Source organism: Callorhinus ursinus, unplaced genomic scaffold (genome assembly GCF_003265705.2).
Source record: "Callorhinus ursinus isolate GAN/ISIS: 27379988/994484 unplaced genomic scaffold, GSC_fseal_2.0 scaffold9, whole genome shotgun sequence".
Classification (NCBI taxonomy): domain Eukaryota; kingdom Metazoa; phylum Chordata; class Mammalia; order Carnivora; family Otariidae; genus Callorhinus; species Callorhinus ursinus.
The window spans coordinates 28,706,592-28,724,605 of record NW_027397071.1 but is presented as its reverse complement, the minus strand read 5'-3'; the positions used below and the strand labels follow the sequence as shown (position 1 = coordinate 28,724,605).

The 18,014-nt window shown below is 45.2% G+C and overlaps 1 protein-coding gene across 3 annotated transcripts; it reads left to right on the top strand.

Annotated features, from left to right (window-relative positions):
• The first annotated feature begins 513 nt into the window (after window positions 1-513).
• Window positions 514-17,662, top strand: LMO4 (LIM domain only 4). 3 transcript variants are annotated; one of them, XM_025872131.2, is made up of 6 exons: window positions 514-1,244; window positions 3,193-3,275; window positions 3,995-4,233; window positions 11,614-11,710; window positions 12,123-12,278; window positions 16,872-17,662. In XM_025872131.2, the coding sequence occupies exons 3-6, from the start codon at window positions 3,998-4,000 to the stop codon at window positions 16,878-16,880; spliced, it is 498 nt and encodes a 165-aa protein (XP_025727916.1). In that variant the 5' UTR covers window positions 514-1,244; window positions 3,193-3,275; window positions 3,995-3,997; the 3' UTR covers window positions 16,881-17,662. The 3 variants fall into 3 exon arrangements, with proteins under 3 accessions (XP_025727916.1, XP_025727914.1, XP_025727915.1); XM_025872129.2 differs by lacking the exon at window positions 3,193-3,275 and having other exon boundaries at window positions 530-1,244; XM_025872130.2 differs by lacking the exons at window positions 514-1,244; window positions 3,193-3,275 and adding an exon at window positions 3,640-3,792.
• The last annotated feature ends 352 nt before the right edge of the window (window positions 17,663-18,014 follow it).

Below are 18,014 nucleotides of genomic sequence, written 5' to 3'. Positions count from 1 at the left end.
CTCTTCTTCCCAAACAGGAAGAGATCCATTTCTTAGAAAGACGCGAAGTTAAGTTTCCTAAGGGGCTCGCGTCGGCGCGAGGGGAGGGCGGTCCCCGAGGGGCGGGCGGGCGCGGGTCCCCAGGGTCGCCCGCGCGCTGGGAGAGCAGCAGCGGCGCCCCGCGCCTCGGCTCGCGAGCTCGGGCCGCGGAGCACGGCCCCCATGGGGGCCCCGGCGCCCGGGTCTCCGCTCCCCACCTGATTGCGGCCCTTCCCTTCTCCTTCCCCGGCCCACTCCGCCGCCTCCCTCTCTCCCCCGCCCCCAGAGTCTCGTTTCAGTCATCCCTTTGTCCTTCCCCGGATTGGCAGGTTTTATTATTCCGCCTGAACAATCCGGCCGCCCAGTGGCTGAGGGTCGCTGACGTCGGCGGCAGAGCCGGGGAGTAGTTGGGATTTTGCTCTGTCAGTAACACATGTGTAAGCGCCGCGGAGGGAGCGAGCGAGCCGGCTAGAGGCCCGCGCTGCCGCCGCCGCCGCCGCCGCCTCCTCCTCCTCCTCCTCCGAGCCGGGCAGCAGCAGCAGCCCGGGCAGCGGCGCAGGCTCCAGCGCGCCGGGCCCCGGCCGGCCGCAGCTCCCCGGCTCCCGCGTGCGCCCCCCTCCCGGCCTCCGCACCCGCCGCCGCCGCCGCTCCGGGGCTGTTGTCTCTGCGGCTGCTCCCCGGCTGGAGGGGCAGGAAGCTCGGCCGAGCGGCCACCGCCGCCAGCCCCGAGCGAGCCAGCGAGCGCGCGGGAGGGAGGAAGGCGGTGGAGGAGGAGGAGGAGCGGGAGGCGCGCGGGCGGGGGCGGGGGCCGCCGGGCGGGGGAATATACAAAGTGAAGCCACATTGCCAAACTTGCAGCAGCGATTGCAGCAGTTGCTGCCGCTGCGCCGCGCCTGAAGCCGCGCCGCGCGGGCCGAGGGCTCCTGCAGCTGCTCGCGCGGAGCCGGAGGCGGAGGAGAACGCCGAGGACTGAGACTGACACTCCTGCTCTCGGCCGCCTGCCACTTAACGCGGGGCCCCCCCAACCCAGCCTCAGAGCAACGCGTTAAAAAAAAAAAAAAAACAGCCCTTAGCCCCCTCCTCCCCTTTCCTGCTTCTGCGAGAACATCCCCCCCCACTCCCTCCAGCTCCGCCAGCCAAGGCGCCCCTTCCTTGGAAGCCGAGCGGCTTCGCTCGCTTTTCGCCGCCGCCGCCTTTCGCAATATTGCAATATAGGGGAAAAGCAGGTAAGGGGACGGCTGGGGAGCCGCGGGCAAGGAGGGGGGAGAGGGAGGAGGGGGCCGATTTGGGCCCGGGCTGTTTTCTTTGGCTTCCTTCCCTTGACCGTCCCAAATTGCAAGTAAACAATACGTCGGCTTAGATAATGCGCGAGTCTGAAACTACCGAGGCCGGCCTGCGAGCTAGCACGGAGGGCAGCCAGCCCCGGGCAGCCAGCTTTGTAGCGGTTCCTGCTTACAAAAGGGTTCTTCTTGGAGACGGGGCTGGTGGGGACCTTGGAGGGGGGTGGGGATATTTTCAGTTCCTAAGGGAGAGGCAGGAGGTGCTTAAATGAGGGTTTAAGTATGAGAAGTAATGTGGGGGAAATAGTCACGACCCCCCCCCCCCCCCAGTAAACACTATTTTTGAAACAGTGGCAGAAAGGATCTAAGTGAGCAGGATTCAGTATTGCTGGTTCTTTTCAAAAATTCCTCTTGGCTTATAAGTCTTTTGTTCCAATCCAGGAGAAATCCGGTGAATCACCTAATTAAAATCAAGACATGAATTAAGCATCCATTTTTGTACTACAAATTGCCAGCGCTACGTTTGTCCCTCCCCTGGTCTCCATTAAAAAACACCAGAGACGTTGTTAAAGAGGGGCAGATTTTGCCTCTAGCTGCCAGTTCTGCTTTCTATTTCACTGACTATCCCAGGACCTAAATTGCTTGGCTATGTAATTACTAGAGTATAAGCCTATTTAACTTAAAAGCTTTCTTTTTTTTCCAACTCTAAATGAAACTTGATGAGGGCCCGTCCTTAGTTATCAAGGGAGTCAGTTTCTGGTCAGTCCTCTTGATTCATCTCTTTTAGATTTAATCAGCATTAAGGTATTGCTTGTCCTTAAGAGCTTTAGCTAATGGGGTTACTGGATGCTTTTCTCAGTGTAATGTTTCCTTTTCAAAAAAAAATATACATATATATTTACCTCTCACCAAAGATGGGGGCGGGGAAGAGCTTGGAATCTCCTCCCTCCCTCTCCCCTTTTAAAAAGGAATTCGGAGCGATTAAAACGTTGGGGGAAACAGTTTAAAGACCTCGGGCAGGAAATGCAGATTCATTTGGGTTAGGGCTGAAATTGTAACAAAAAGCAATTCCTCGAGTAAATGCATCAGATAAATCAATTTACATAAAGGTATGATGCATTCGGATGAATGCAATGCTAATGGGTTTTAGAGTGGTCCTGTTTCCAAAGTCTCAGGGTTTTGTTACAGCTTAATTGGTGCAGTTCTTATTCTGGTTTATTGTGCGGTCACTGGACACACGTTCCGGGACTCTTTCGGAGGAAATGTGTTTAAAATCGGCCTATTTAAGGAACCCGAGTCCTTGTTTCGTTCCCTTTCCCTGGTTTTTTTGCAGCAGCCAAGTTGGGCCGGGGACAGGCAAAGTTCGCCCTCTCCCTTCTGAGGTATCAGCTGAATGTCTTGAGCAGATAGCCGGGAGCCTCAGGGGGAGCCTACACTCTCGGCTTACAGAGGACAAAGACAAAACAGGCTGCTTAATTGGCAGTAAATAACTTGATCTTTTTATAGAATAAGTGACTGGAGGAACACTAGGACTTTATTGGACTCAGGATTGGAGGCAACAAATTAATCGGTTTAGGCTAAGCTTTATAAATTGATTCCTATATTATACCCCAGTTGCCTCTCGTGACATTCATTAGAAAGAGTGGGGAATTTTTAAAAGCAGTTTTTGGTGACAGCAGGACTGGCTCGAATATAACTTGTGCATCCCTTAATAGTGCCTTCTCGCATATTATCTGTAACGCCCCCCCCCCTTTGGAGGAACAAAGCTTTAGCATTTAAATTGCTGATCAAGGGCAGATTAGTGAGACCAAAGTGGAGAGTGTTTGTATAGGAAGTTAACAGGCATCCTAAAGTTCAATGATCTATTATTCTTGCCTGTGTCCTGAAAACCCAGAGAAAACACTCATTGATCTTCAAAATGAAATGAGATTTGGAACAATAATGGGAGATGGCGGTCACCACAATGGCATGTGAAAGGTGCTGTTTAAAATACGAAAAACCAGTTTCGCAACTTTACACACCGCACCCCCTCCCTCGCGTCCCCTCGCCTCCCCTCCCACCACCACGCTCTCCCTCTTCCCCTCTGCCGGTTTCTCCCTCCTTCCCTCCCTCCCTCCCTTTCAGAAAACCGAACTATTTCCAACTTGTGAACTGCAGCTGCACTTCCCAGGGCAGAGCTCGGGAGGGAACGTGGCTCCGGCGGGGGCCGCCTCCCCGCTCCCCTCGGCTAGCTCTCGGGGCTCGGCGGGGGCCGGGGAGGGGCCCGGCGCGGCGGTGGGTGGGTTTGACCCTCATTTGCTGGAGGCGGGCAGCGAAGGAGGGAGGAGGGGGCAGTGGGCGGAGGCGGGGGCTGGGAGGAGGCGCCGCGAGGGGTGGAGCGCGCCGCCGAGCCTCGCTCTCGGAGTTTTGACAGTACCCAAGCTGAAATTGTCAGCGGCGGCGAGCGCTGGAAAGTTGAGAGGAGCTCGTGGCCCCAGAACAAAGCTTGAGAAAAGTAAACAGGCGGCTGCTGCCGGCTATCCTCCCTCCTTCCCTCTCCCCCTCACCCTCCTGCGCGCCGTTGCCCTGCTGCTTCCTTCCAGAGGCTCTGGGGGTGGGGGGGGGGCACGGCTTCGCTCTCGCGCGGCGATTACCACTAACTTTTGCATCGCCCCTGTTTTGTCTTTCTCTCCCTGTCCCCTTCCCGCCCTCTGCAGACCATGGTGAATCCGGGCAGCAGCTCACAGCCGCCCCCCGTGACGGCCGGCTCCCTCTCCTGGAAGCGGTGCGCAGGCTGCGGGGGCAAGATTGCGGACCGCTTTCTGCTCTATGCCATGGACAGCTACTGGCACAGCCGGTGCCTCAAGTGCTCCTGCTGCCAGGCGCAGCTGGGCGACATCGGCACGTCCTGTTACACCAAGAGCGGCATGATCCTTTGCAGAAATGACTACATTAGGTAAGACTTGGCTGCTTCCCTTTAGATGGTGAGCAGAGCAATGGCAAGGCCAAAGGTTACCAAGGGTTTTAAGGAAAGGAACAGGATACCTGTGAGAATACGGTGTAACCTTCACCTGAAAAACCTGGTTGGTTCGATTTAAGGGGTTCGAGGAGCATGTGTTAATCTTTCAGTTTTTAATAATAAATTGATGGCAGAAGCCATACTAAGTAAAAACTCTTGTCCATCTGGTGGGACTGGGCTGTTAGGTGTGCAAAGGTTGGGCACTCTCCTGACCAGAATTTTAAGTGGTCTGCTCCAACTGGACCCTGAAAAGTGGGAGTTAGGCTGCTACCTTAAAGAAAGGTAGGGACCTACATAGAAACTCAGAGACAAAAGATTGCCTTAGAAATAAGTGTAGTTAAAAATGATTTGCCTATGGTGATGGCTAATTATATTTACATAAACTCTTTTAAACTTTTTTGAGTGGAAAACTGTGACTCATTCTTTGTGCTCCTTGTGAAAAATGCTGATTACCCATCAGTTTAAAAAACTTGTAATTCTTCTCATAGTAAACTCCCTCCCTCTCCCCCCCTCAACAAAACATAAAAACCCTCAGTGGTAGTGTTTTTCTTTGTAGACTGTTAGTTGGAGGCTTGTAATGCTCAGTGTTAGTGTGTGGTTCGTGATGTAGAATTTGCAGGTTTTTCAGTTGAGGAATGTTCTGATTTTGGGTTGTTGTTGTTGTTTGTATCACTACTCTTGATTCCCAAAAGAGATTTAGGAAAAGAGGCTATAGAATTATACTAATCTTGCATTTTAAAGCAATGTATAGGAACATTCATATGCCTGTGTAAGCAGTCTTTTCCAACAAGTTTCAGTGCAATTAATGGAAAGAATTCAGGAGGTCAGGTGCCTATAGGATCTTTTCAGGTGAACTCAAGCTACTTAAACTCATTAATTTGAAAGGAGGCATTTGAAGGATTACACATTTAATTTGAGTAAATGGTTTGATAGACTGATGCACATGAATGCTTCTAGGAGGTGTTCTGTTTCAACATCCAGTAATTAAAAAAAAAAAAAAACAACAAAAAACCCACACGCACACCGTTGATACTAGAGAACCGTTGATATTAGAGAACCGCTCACTTTTACGAAGAATTGCATTCTAGTTAAATTTCTGTCCTAAACCGTTTTCTTTATAGAATATTAGTAGAAAACATTGCTCTCTTCAATGCGGGTGAATCAGTGGATGAGGTATTTTGTACAAAGTTTAGTTCCATTGTGATTCCCTCAACTCTGCATCTAAAAGTGCAGAAGATCCCAGTACAGTTCAGAGCTGAGTATGTGTATGTTTACCCCAGTAATTTCATTAATCTGAAATGATGGAGTAAAATGACATTTGGTTATTCCGATAATGCAACCTATGTCCATTCTGCTGGCATCCTTAATCAGCCAAGTAAAAGAAATATAGGACGGGAGAGGGCTTTTATTTTTAAATTAAGATGGCAGCATTAATTTCACTAAGTGTTCTTTTAGAAGTAAATGTTGGGAAATCAGCAGGAGCATGGGTGTAATGCTTTCTGGTCCTCCTTCCAAGCAATGCCAGGAGCTTTGACAGTATTGTAATTAAATAGAGAGCAAAACTGGTAAGAAGGCAGGGTAGCTTAAAGTGCAAAAATTGACTGTTCAGATGCGGTGAATGGTACAGATTCACCTCATCTCCAAGTGCTTTCGAGAAAGCCTTCGCTTCTGATTACCACTAATTAAAAAGAAGATGGGTCCACTTGCATTCCCTCAAGACAAGTTTAGGCAAGTGGCTTTCTGGGAATCGGCTCCTTTCCCTATTCTTGGGACCAAATATAAATGCCCATTTGGTGTTTTCAACTGGCTTAATGGAGCAATGGAGGATGTGTGCCCAGCCCCGCGCCTTAATTAATTGGGTCCGTATTCTCTCTTTTTTTTCCTCTGATTTTGAAAACTGGAGCCAGGCTTGCTCTTGAACTAGATGCTAAACTGAGAACCTTAGATCTCTCCAGGGAGAGAGGAGTCATAGCTCAGTACCAAATTGATCATGGCCTCCCACTCTGCTCAGGGCTCATCAGCTGCTGAGCTCCCCCACCTCCAGGCTGAGGAATCTCTGAAGTCTTCCTTCAGTGTTCCCTCCCTCTGCCGATCAAGATGCCGGAAGGGTGGGAAGGTGAGGAGGCTCGCGCGGTCCTTTTCCTCTCAGCTACTCCCTCCCCAGTACCCGCCCCCCACCCGCTCCAGGCCCACTTGTTGGAGGAGCTTTGAATTCTGCAAGGGTGGCCACCGAAGAGCGGAGTAATTCGCTTGCCAGACGCCAGGTGAAGGGGATCCTTGGGCACCTCCGCCCGATTGGGACCACAGAGCGATCTATTAAGGGGCTTTAAACTGACTTTGAGGTGTGATCTTTTGAAAACTACCAAGATATGGCTAAAAAGCTGCGGGGAAGCAGGGCCGGGAAGGTGGTGGTGGTGGTGGTGGTGGTGGGGATGGGGGGGGCACTGCTTTTCCCTAGTCCCTTCCCCCTGCGTGACCCGGTGTTGATTGGGCAGAACTGGTCTTCTGCCGCCTCTCCCTCCAAGATTTCAGATAAAGCCGCTGCCTTGCTGCAGCGAATCCGCACAATTAAAAGCTTTAATTAGTGGCTCCTCCATTTTCTTAGTTCTGATGGGCTTTATCTAATGAGATCTGGTCTCTGGCTTAGATCTGCTCCGAATGACGTGTCCGCAATGAATGAGAGCTGCGTCGCAAACAAAACATTTAATTAACAAAATTGGCCTCTAAGAGAGGGAGAGGAAGACGGGGGGGGGGGGGTGTGGAGGGGAAGGAGGAGGGTGGATCTTAAAGGGGCCAACGCCTGCCCACCCCCGCTACAAAAGTCGGCGAACCTTGTAACTGTCCCCTCTCTCCCTACCCCCAGCTTCCGACCCCCCAGCTCTATCCAAGCGCCACCAAGTAGCGTTCGAAACTCTTTTCCTCGAACCCTTCTTCCTCCACCCCTATCTCGGGCCCGAAGACTGGCGCGGAAAGTGCAGCGAAAGGAGGAAGTTCGGAGACCGACGGGTGGGGCCCCAGGTCCGGGGAGGGCGAGGAAACGCACCGGAAGCCCGGGTGGAGGTCCTCGGCGAGCCCTTTCTCGCTTGGGCCCCACCGGGCTCAGCGCCGCCCGAGGCCGCGTTCGAGGCGTCCTACGGGTCGGCGGCCTCGGGCCCGCGAGGGGGCGAGCGCAGGGCGGGAGCCGTGCGAGCCTTCGCTCTTTCTTTCCCCCGGCTCCTCTCGGGCGTTCACGTGGCGCCCGCAGCCGCAGTGAGCGCCGCGCGGCCAGGGGTGGGGGTCCCGGGCGGGGGGATTGGGGGTGGTTGATGGTAGAGGGTGTGTTTGGGGAGGGGGTAGCGTTAGGAACCGAGGCGCCGCCAGACATCGAGTTCATTTCCCTGGTAATCAACAGCAAGCTGCTATATTCAGAGAATGCTGTCCCTTTAATTGAACAGGCTAGGTAATTAAATGGCACTTTTCCAATAGGACGTGCTAGGTAAATCTAATAGTTGGTTATTTAATATCACTTTGAAGTCTGCCCACTCAAGCACAATGACAGCACAGGAGCATGTGAACTATTAGCTAGGAAAAAAAAAAAACCCAGGATCTCAAAAATTAATTAAATCGCATGCAATTTAGGGGGAACGTTTATCTTGATTTGTCATAACAGAATTAATTCAAGGCCTCCAATTCACTTGGGGGCAGATCTGTTACTCTGAATTAACCAAGCGTAATTTGGCTGATTTTTTTTTTTTTCTCCCTCCCCTCTCTAATGCAGCAATTGCGATTATTCACAGCCCCCCTCTTAAGTATCAATAGCTTCTGGTGCTTTTAAGGTGCTTGGTCTCTAGTTATTCCGAAGTACCTTTAATGGACTTGGCTCCAGGCATAATTTCTGGGTTGCATTTCTTTGTTACATTTAATATAGCTGGTGCAGAATTTAGATTAAATATAGGAACCTGCTGGAAAACCAATTGCTTCTGGATCAGTAGCTGTGGATGTGCATTTTTCTCCTCAGATAGGATGCTGATATTTACTTGCAGGTACAAATGTATACCTTTCAGCCATACTTTTAAAAACGCACCTCTCCTTGCCTGAAAGCAGTTTAGAAAACACAGGTAGCACGCCATATTGCATGTATTTGGCTTGAAGTAATAATGCAGTTGAAAATAAGCCCACCTATGGGTCACTGAAGTTACTAAAAGATGCTAAGCATTATTACTAAACTAAAAATACAACTGCTGTCCATCTCTTCATGTCAGCAAGGAGAGTTGGAGCGGAGCTGGTGAGCGGTACTAACACTACATGGCGTTTTTCATATAGGAGCAAAGCACCTTTAAAGTGCAGAGGTTTGGTGCGATTTCTTCCTTTCTTTTCCCTTTTCCCCATATAAGGAACCTCTTGATGTTTGTGATTGATTGCATTGCCCAAATGCTGAAATATTAACGACCTTCTTGGACTGAGGACCCAAAGAAAGGAAACTGAAACCGATTCTGTCATCACAATTAAAGACTCCCCTGGCTTTAATTAGCCTGACCTGGGGTATATCTCCCCATTGCTTGAGTTAAAGAGAAAAGAGCCCATTATAGTCCAGTCTGAGACCGATAGCTACTTAATTGAGCACCTAAAGCCTCGAGCCTTTTAAATCAAACACTGTCCTGGACAGTCCCCCTGGTTAGATAATTAACTCTACAGCACACAGAAACGTTGTAAAAAAAAAAGAAAAAGTAAAAAGAAAAGAAAACCACACAACTTTTCAGAAAAAGGGTGGAATTCTAATGGTAGCCTTCGTCTATGGTAAAAGGGGATTAAAAATGTATATAGACATGTAAGTTGTTCTGTTCTGAGGCAGCATGAAAGCTGTAGACGTGGAAAGATCTTAAACCCCATTAATAATGTTGTTCAATAGCACATCAGTCCCGGGTAGATTGTGGTCATTTTCAAACTTTGTAACTGTAATTTCTGACACTTTAGGAATCCCATGATTTTGTGGCTGACTGTTCCCTGAAAGGTTATGAAAGTGGCACTGGAGAAAATAGGATGTATGAAAAGCTTTTGGATTACATACGACTGCCCTGATTATTAAAATACACTTAGTTGTGGAAGACATACAACCGACTTTACTCAGGGTGAATTGTTAAATAAATGAACACTTAGGCTGGGTAATCAGATCGGTACTGTGAAAGGGTATTTTTGAGATGGAGTGTCACGGTGTACCTGTTGGTAGTGGCAGCCATAATTATAGACTCTTATCCATTAAAATACTTCTGGGTTGCTGTTAGAGGATATTTGGTCCTTAGCTGTAGTAGGGTTCTGTTCCCCATCCCCATTATCTACACCCTCCCTACCTTTATCCTCAGCATGTATTCAGCCACATCGACATGTTTTTAACTTTATTTTTACTCAGATTGTTTGAATTCGGTACTCCTCTTGAGGATTGGAAGAGCCCTGCTGTTGACTATAAACTCTTTGCCCATGGCCACGCTAATTCTCTGGCCGTCCTGCCCTTCTGAGAACCCCCCCCCCGCCGCCGCCCCCGGCAGCAGTGACAACCCACACTCAACACTCGAGAAGGGTGCTGGGGGTGAGACACCAGGAGGTCCCCATCAGTGTTCCTGAAGTGGTCCAGCATTAGGAGACGGCAGCCAGTGGCCCTGAGCTCCCACACGGTGTGGTCCTGTGGCTAGAGGTCCTGACTGTATTATTTCAGCTTTCTCTGTGTAACTGTTCTGATTCTGCAAGAACGTGTCAATGTGTCGTGGATCTCAGACTAATTAGTTTTGAAATGGAGTTTTGATTGAACTCTTCAAATCGATGCTGCTGCAAAATTTGTTTCTCGGGCTTCCTATTAAAAGCCATCTTAAGGGGCAGTTTTACTACTCTCCCTGTCGTTCAGTCGATACATTTAATAACAACTTACAGGCTATTTTCAATAAAGTGGCGACAGCAAATTAGTAGTTTGAACATGACAAGCCTCTTCTGCAAGACCAGATTCTGAAAACACAAAGCAATTATTTTTATATAGAGGCATGCCGCAATCATTCAGATTACGGGGTGTTCTATAGGAACATGTCTCCTGGTTTGACACAAACTGCATTTTATGACTTTATTTGGACAAGGAGGAAATGCAAATACTAATATTTATTATGACACTAATATGTTAATTTGTAAGTCCTATTACGTTGTTTTTCATTGTTGAAAAGTGCTTCTCTGACCCTGCTTACTTGTTCCGATATCACCTTTCAATGTGAAATCATTTTGGTCTGTTTAATAAATATTTGTGGATATTAAAAAGGGAAGCCCAAAAGCAAATAAAGCTTCCCAGCTTGAGTCTACAGACATCATAAAAGCCAAAGTTCGGTATTCATTAAAATATTTTGTTGTGCCCATGGAAGGATATTAGGAATTACGTATATATTTTTCTTCAGTACACCACACTTCCTTGAGCTTTCCCCTCCTCTACAGCCTTCTCCTTCTCCCCCTCCTCCCCCTATGGCAGATGTTGTGGTCTCATTTGATTGCATAGGAAAACTGCAGTGATACAGCAAACACCCAGAGAGATATGATGACAAATGGGTCCAGATCCCGGTAAATTACTTTCTGCTCAAATCGAAATTTCATTCAGTTTGTTGCTAGCAGAGATGAAGTAATCTAAATTGTGGACTCAGGAGCAGATAGAGGGAAGTTGGAGCAAGCATTTCATTATCAAGAGAGAGAGAAGGTTAGGATGAAAGAGATGAGCAGAGGCAAATCTTAAGTGTTGACACCATGATTGAAAAGGTTAACCCATACACATTATATATCAACCTGGATAGCAGAGAGTTTCTAATGGAAAGTCTGCACTGATGGAGGTTTACGGGAGTTTCAATACACTGAGCATGATGTCTTCTTAGATATACAATCAAATCCTCTTAACCCTTTTGATGACTCATATCTCAAGATATGATTAAAGTACAAAAGAGTTCTTCATATAATTTCAAGGACACAATGCATTTAAACTCCAGTCATGAATTGTATCTTTCTTTTTTATGATGAACCCAGTAATCTGATAAAATGTGTGTAGAACAGAATTGTTTTGTATTTGCTGGAGGTGTAAGTCAATATTTTGATTAAATCCGGGGCATCTCTTCCTCTGCGGTAGGCAGAAGTTAGCTGTGGCCCCCCAAAAAGGATTTTTCCCGGATTATATAAATCACTCCTAAAATTTGAAGCCTGAGTCAGAATTCAGCCTCTCATCAAATGCATTTCAAAGGGAGGGCCAGAGGCCAGGGGATGTCTTTCGTTCTTTTTCTTTGGTTTCGGGTTATTCATTGGTGTCCCCCGTCATCTTTGTTGCAGGTTATTTGGGAATAGCGGTGCCTGCAGCGCTTGCGGACAGTCGATTCCTGCGAGCGAACTCGTCATGAGGGCCCAAGGCAATGTGTATCATCTGAAGGTAGCATTTGCCCCTCCTGTCTTTTAAAAAGAATCCTACCTTTCCTACGCAGAAACAAAGCATTTCTCCTTAAACTCTGTTTCCTCAAGCCGTAGACACTAAAGGGATCTACTGAAGTTGTAGCTTGGCGGTGATTAGTAGTACATACTCGCTCCCCCCCCCCCCCCCCCCCCCCCCCCCACCCCCCCGAACCCCACATGTACCGGTTTCCCCCCCCCCCCCCCCCCTTTAGCCTGATCCAGTTGATTGCGTTCGGGCTTACTGTTTTCTGGAATCCTGTCGAAGGAAGAAAAACACTAAACCCTAAGTGGCTCTGTACTTGACGGATACTTGCTTACGAACAATTTATAAACTTGTGACAAAAAAGACTTAATTTGTACTCGTTTTCAGTGGGTTTGCTTTTCTCTTTCAGTGTTTTACATGCTCTACCTGCCGGAATCGCCTGGTCCCAGGAGATCGGTTTCACTACATCAATGGCAGTTTATTTTGTGAACATGATAGACCTACAGCTCTCATCAATGGCCATTTGAATTCACTTCAGAGCAATCCACTACTGCCAGACCAGAAGGTGAATACGTAGCAGCTGCTAATAAGCTTTATTAGAGCGAGTTGGAAGGTTCAACCTTCAAGGGAGTTCTCCTGGGCGGATGTGTTTTCGTGTGCCCTTTAAAGAAATGTAGACGACTCGTACGTACAGGGTTCAGAAATAGGAATATCGACTGATTAAATTGTGAATCTTTTGTAGTTCCAAAAAGGTCCTGACTTAGTTATATGTGTAGCCTCCCCAGTGTTGAACAGAGGATTATCAATGCTAAGTCAAAGCATAAAACTTCCATATAACCGGTTGGTTTTCCCACTTGACAGTTTTGAAATTCAGAAGTACGATGTGAATAGGTGATTGGGGGAGGCAAATTAGAGCATTTATGGTAGAAAAAGGGAGTAAATGTCTTTATCATGAAAGAATGATTTCTGCATCGGTTGTAGCAATTCCGGACACCTGCCTTCCAAACCCAGTTTACCGTGCTGTTTTGAGAAGAGCAGTTTTACAAACATTGTGTAATTCCAGAGGGGGGGCATTTTTGTTGATTGGTATATATAGTCTTATAAAATTTGAAGAAGTTACGACTTTTAAGACAGAGTTCTAGGTTTTTGCTAATCACTTTGGGCCACGAATCGCTCCACTGAAGATTATGTATCTCGAGTCTCGAACCACAACTGGAAAGTTTTTGGACCAGAGTTAAAAGTGAGGATATTTTATACAGTTGTTCAAGTCACTTCAGAGGGAAAATGGTGATCAACAGTTGTCCAGCGCCCCGCCCCCCCCCCCCCCCCGCCCCAGTACTGGATAGTTTTAGATCTATTTTAATCTCCTTAATAAGTCCTATAGCTATGCAAGTGAGTGCATTTTGATAACTGCTGTGCCTAATTTGTAACAATTACTGTCAACCTTCAGTTAAGAGACTGTTCATTCCACACTGGCCCAGAAAAGAGTGAAATGTATGACTCGTGCGCATAATTTTATTCACATCATATTTCATACTGATTATGTATTGATGACATTGATTCATTTACTCTTTACAGCGCCACTTGCATGGATATTAAATCTTATTGACCACAGATGAATTTTAATTTCAGATTGGTGATAGATTTTTCCATCAGCTCTGATAGTATGTTTGACTTTTTCATCATTAACCCAGGCAATCACACAGCACTGAGTTATTGCATTGAAACAAAAAGTGCACACTTCACTTGGTAATTCTTTATGGATTTACAATAGGAACTTCATTAATGTCTGTTGTAAGGATCACAAAAAAAAAAACAACATTTATCTGCAAATAGGAATATAGCAAGCTTCAAAAGGCTCAGGAAAAAATATTAGACTTCTTTGTCTTCTGTAATGCATTTTCTTAATGCTGTGTGTGGGGAAAATGACTAATATTTGAAAACTTTTTACCATTTAAAATTATACTGCCATGTTTTAATGCTGATTTTTATCATTTTCCCTTACTCAAATTTATGGCCTAAGTTTAAATTTATTTTCCATTTCTTTATTAAGTAAATGTCAATTATATCAAAATAGGCACACTTTTCTTTGTTTAATTTACTAATATGGGAAGCTATGTAGCATACCATTTTAAGAATAGAAGTCTAATTTTTTATTGCAGATGAACCAGTCACCATCGATGAGGCATTTTAAGCTTCGTTAAGGAATGCCAGTACATATAAATACTTACGATTTTTAGTTTTTGAATTGTAAAGAAGTGAATCTATAGGGCAGAGTTGAGAACAATGGATAGGTAACACATATTTTGAGATAACCATTTCAATGTAGAGGCAAAGCCATTTCCAATTATACTTGGGAGCAAAAAAAAAAAAAAGGCAACAAAAGAAATGTGCTAGGAATAAAATGGTTGATCTCTTCCTCATCCCCTCCCATGTAAAAGCGTAGTTTTTTGCAAGTTAGATCTTAAGTTTGTTGCTGGCTTTGTACCATTTCTTTCCCTGACTTAACAAAGTATAAGAAATGATTGTTGCGGCTCAGCACCGTGCAGCGTGAGGATTCAGGGACATGAAGACAAGACGGAGAATGGAGCCAGCTGCGCGGTGCTGCATACAGGCAGTAGCCACATTCGCTTGGGACTAAGTGCAAAGGGCAGGTAGCGAATAGGAGCAGGGTCTCCCGGTGCTGTCTCATTGGGTACAAGATGGCGTAAGTTGAGAGGTTTCAGGGAGGAGAGCTGGAGAAACATCTAGTTTGCATGGTTATAAGATTGCATGTATTGTGCCTTTCAGGTGAGTCTTCTGTTTTGCACACTTTTTTCAGGATGGGAGAGGTAGGATGTTTGGTTTGGATCACAGAACATAGTAGGCAACCAGAAAGAACCAACTGGTATATACTTCCTTAATGTTGGAAGCCAAAAATAGACAGGTGGCCTTCAAAAATTAATAGCTCTTAAAGGGCAGAGGGAAGTATAACTTAAGGATATGTTCTTGTCAGACATTGGTAAGAAGCTGTGTTTTGGGGGTGATGTTAATTAAGAACATTTCCCCATTGGCATAAATGTCTCACAGATTTGCCCTCGGTGCTCAGCTTGCCACGAGCACAGTCAATTCACAAGGTGGTTTTTGTAAATAAAGGTTTTGGACAAGCTGAACGTGGTCCAGAGAGACACTAATGAGAGGGCAAGGGGAAAGAGGTAATGAAAACACACTTCCTGGTGGAACGTAAACTGCCTTTTGGACCTAGAGAATGCTTGACAATTATTTTCCCAAATCCTTGTGGCGTTTCCTTTCTGGAGGAGATGAGATGGGGAGAAATGACAAACTGCCCCACTTTATTATTTTCTTCTCTCCTCATCCTCCATATTTTTGGTAGGGAAAACTGGACATCAGTTTTGGCCGCTTTCCTTTTATTCACTGAACCAATTAGGTTTTTAGTGCATGATGCATGATAAAAATAGCCAAGCTCCTCTGGCTTAAAAGTAATGAGTTGATTATTTATACACCCCTTCTTTAAAGGCAGCTAATTGTATAGAAAGCATAGGTCCCCATCATCTGGTCCCTTTAAACTTTTATTCTCCTGAAATTTGTTGCCAGTGTCTGGGATGTGTAGTTTAGCTGTTGTTCTGCATCATTGGCTTTGGTATATCCTGAGAAAAAATAATTTTGAGTTTATAAATCCTGTAGTGTCCTGAGTGAAATCTCAGACCACTAGTGTTCAAGGATCTACAAAATTTTATAGTCTGTATCATTTAAAGGAGGCTGGGCCGTCCTCAGGAGAATACTGCCTTCTAGAGAGTTAACGTAAATACAATCAGGAATTGTGGCTAATTTTTTTTTTTTCCTAATTTTTATCTGCTCTGGAATTATTTCTTCCACTCGAGTGGCTGTTTGGTCTAGAATTATCTGCGCTTTTCAGTAAAATATGAGCTCACATCTCTGTAGTTGGAGGAAAATTTAGCAAGTGTTCTAGTTTACGTATCACCCCGCAATTCCCCTGTAGTTACATAATTGGTGTTGTGTGTGTCCATCGTAGAGGACATTTGATGCTCATTTATTAAATATGCTCGCTGGCTGCCACCGCATCTTTGTTCTGGACAGACAAATTACCTTTCTCACACTGAGCTTCCACTCTGGGGAATTAAGCCTCCACCACTTTAATTAGCTTGGAAGTGGGGGGTTGCAGTTCCTAATAGACTTCAGGCTTTATAGTAAGTTAGGGAAAGGGTGAAATGAGAACTTCCTGGGAAGCTCAAAATGTCATTTAAAAACCATGAAAACCTAATATATATTATTTCATTTTGGTAATTGCAAACCAATTGTATTTGATGACTGGATTATCATTTCTAACTTAGACATGAAAGTTAGACTTCCCTTGAACTATGTTTTTTGATCGAGTACAAGTCATTCACATATCACATATGTTTGATTCATATATATTTACAATAGTTATGTAATACTAAGGGACATAGCAGATAGATACTAAGTGAAAAGTAGTATCTGAATATTTGTATGTATGTGGGTGTGCATGTATGTGTATATATGTTTACCTTATACCCACATATACATATATATTTCAACACATACCTTTAGGCTGAGAAGGACATGGGTGAATGGATGTCATGTGGGGGTATCAGAATGATCACTGCCAATATTTAGCTTTTATTACATGCCAGGCACTGTTGAAAGTGCTCCATCTGTATTATATAATCCTTGTAACAGCCTTATTATCCCCACTTTCCGGATGAGGAAACTGAGACCCAGAGTAACTTTGCCAGAGGTCACACAGTTGAGCATATTACGCCAAAACCTCCTTGTGGGGCACTTGGCTCTGCATGTGCATTTATGATGCTCCTACTAGGCGAGATGTAATTCATCCTTTTTAGAAGAGAGTTCAGCAATTAATTGTAGAACTTTACACCAGAAACTTTATGAAAGTCCATTTATTGTCTCATTTTCTCTGCTAGTAAAGCTGCAGAAAACGTTATGCTTTAGTTCTTCGCTGCTGGAGTAAGCGTAGAAAGCTTCCATCAAGTCACAGTTGGAAAGTAATCTAATAAAAGAAGATTAGTGAACGTAGAGGAGACAAAAGCAGTCATGTTTGAGTTTAATATCTCAAATTGACCATTTTAGCTAAGATGCCCGTTTGTATTTCTTGCAGGTCTGCTAAAAGGTCAGAGGAATGCAGAATGCGTGCCTTCATCTCAGATTTTGTTCATCACAGGCGAATCCCATGCGTCTTCAGTAGACAAGTCACCTTTGTAGCTAGCCCCAGTGCCGGCGCCATGCATTGCACCTTCTTTAGTCTTGATTGCCCTTCCCGCATTTATTGGTGTATTAAAATGACTGAATATGAACATTAAGGACTCCATGAACCTGGGCTAATGGGAGACTGTAGAGAAAATGAAAAAAGATCCACCGGAGGACATCTTTGGGGGGGGGGAGGGAGCTTGGGAGGAGGGAAATGACTAATGAAGCTAATTAAAAGAAGCATTCAAATCTGCTTTCTACCCTCATTAACAATTAGCAGGGCACTGGCCAGAGTTTGTACCCTGTGTTTTACCTTAACAACATTCTATTTGCTCTTTGTATATTTAAGTGTTGTAAGGAAATGTGTTTCAATCAAAACTGAACATGAGATAAAGGAAAGAGATGTGGCTTTTGTGATATTCTATCACAAACACTTTTATTGTATCTCTGTAAAATACAATGTATGTATGCATGTAAGTGTTTTCGTCCTAATGTTGCTACTTCCATGGCAAAGGAAAAAAAAGAACGAAAAAAAAAAAGAAAAAAAATTGGAAAAAAAAATCAGGCTCATAGCAGCTACTGTGTAGAAATTTCCCCCTACTTCTAATTTGCTGAATGAAGAAGAAAAATCTTTTATTTGTGATATTTTCAGAGACATTTGCTCTAGTATGGTGTATTTAAATAATAAAAACTTAAAAATTCGATGGAGTTTGGATTTAAACACTGCTTTTTCTCTTCTGTATTTTGGAAAATTTAGTAAGTTTGTTTGATACCAACTTCGTCGAGGGAGGTGGTACGTATATTTATTTAGCTCTGGGCCAATAAGGTTTTCTTCAAATTAACCATGCCATTTTTGGCAGGGTTACAAAGCAATGTTTCTAACGGAGTCCTTTTTATAAGTTCTGAATATTCTGGTAACTTAAGCACTTCATTACACTCCTATATCACAGTGAATCTTTTGTGTTTATATATAAATATTTGTTCGATTCTTCAGCTATTCTGTTGATTCTTTCTTCCTCAGTAGGAAAGCCTTGGGTATTGATGAAAAGCATGC

Excerpts from the sequence above, each read along its gene's own strand:
- LMO4 (XM_025872131.2), top strand. The coding sequence starts at position 3,998 with ATGGTGAATCCGGGCAGCAGCTCACAGCCGCCCCCCGTGACGGCCGGC. Across the intron at positions 4,234-11,613 it reads TGCAGAAATGACTACATTAG|GTTATTTGGGAATAGCGGTG; the intron begins GTAAGACTTGGC and ends TCTTTGTTGCAG. Across the intron at positions 11,711-12,122 it reads GCAATGTGTATCATCTGAAG|TGTTTTACATGCTCTACCTG; the intron begins GTAGCATTTGCC and ends TTTCTCTTTCAG.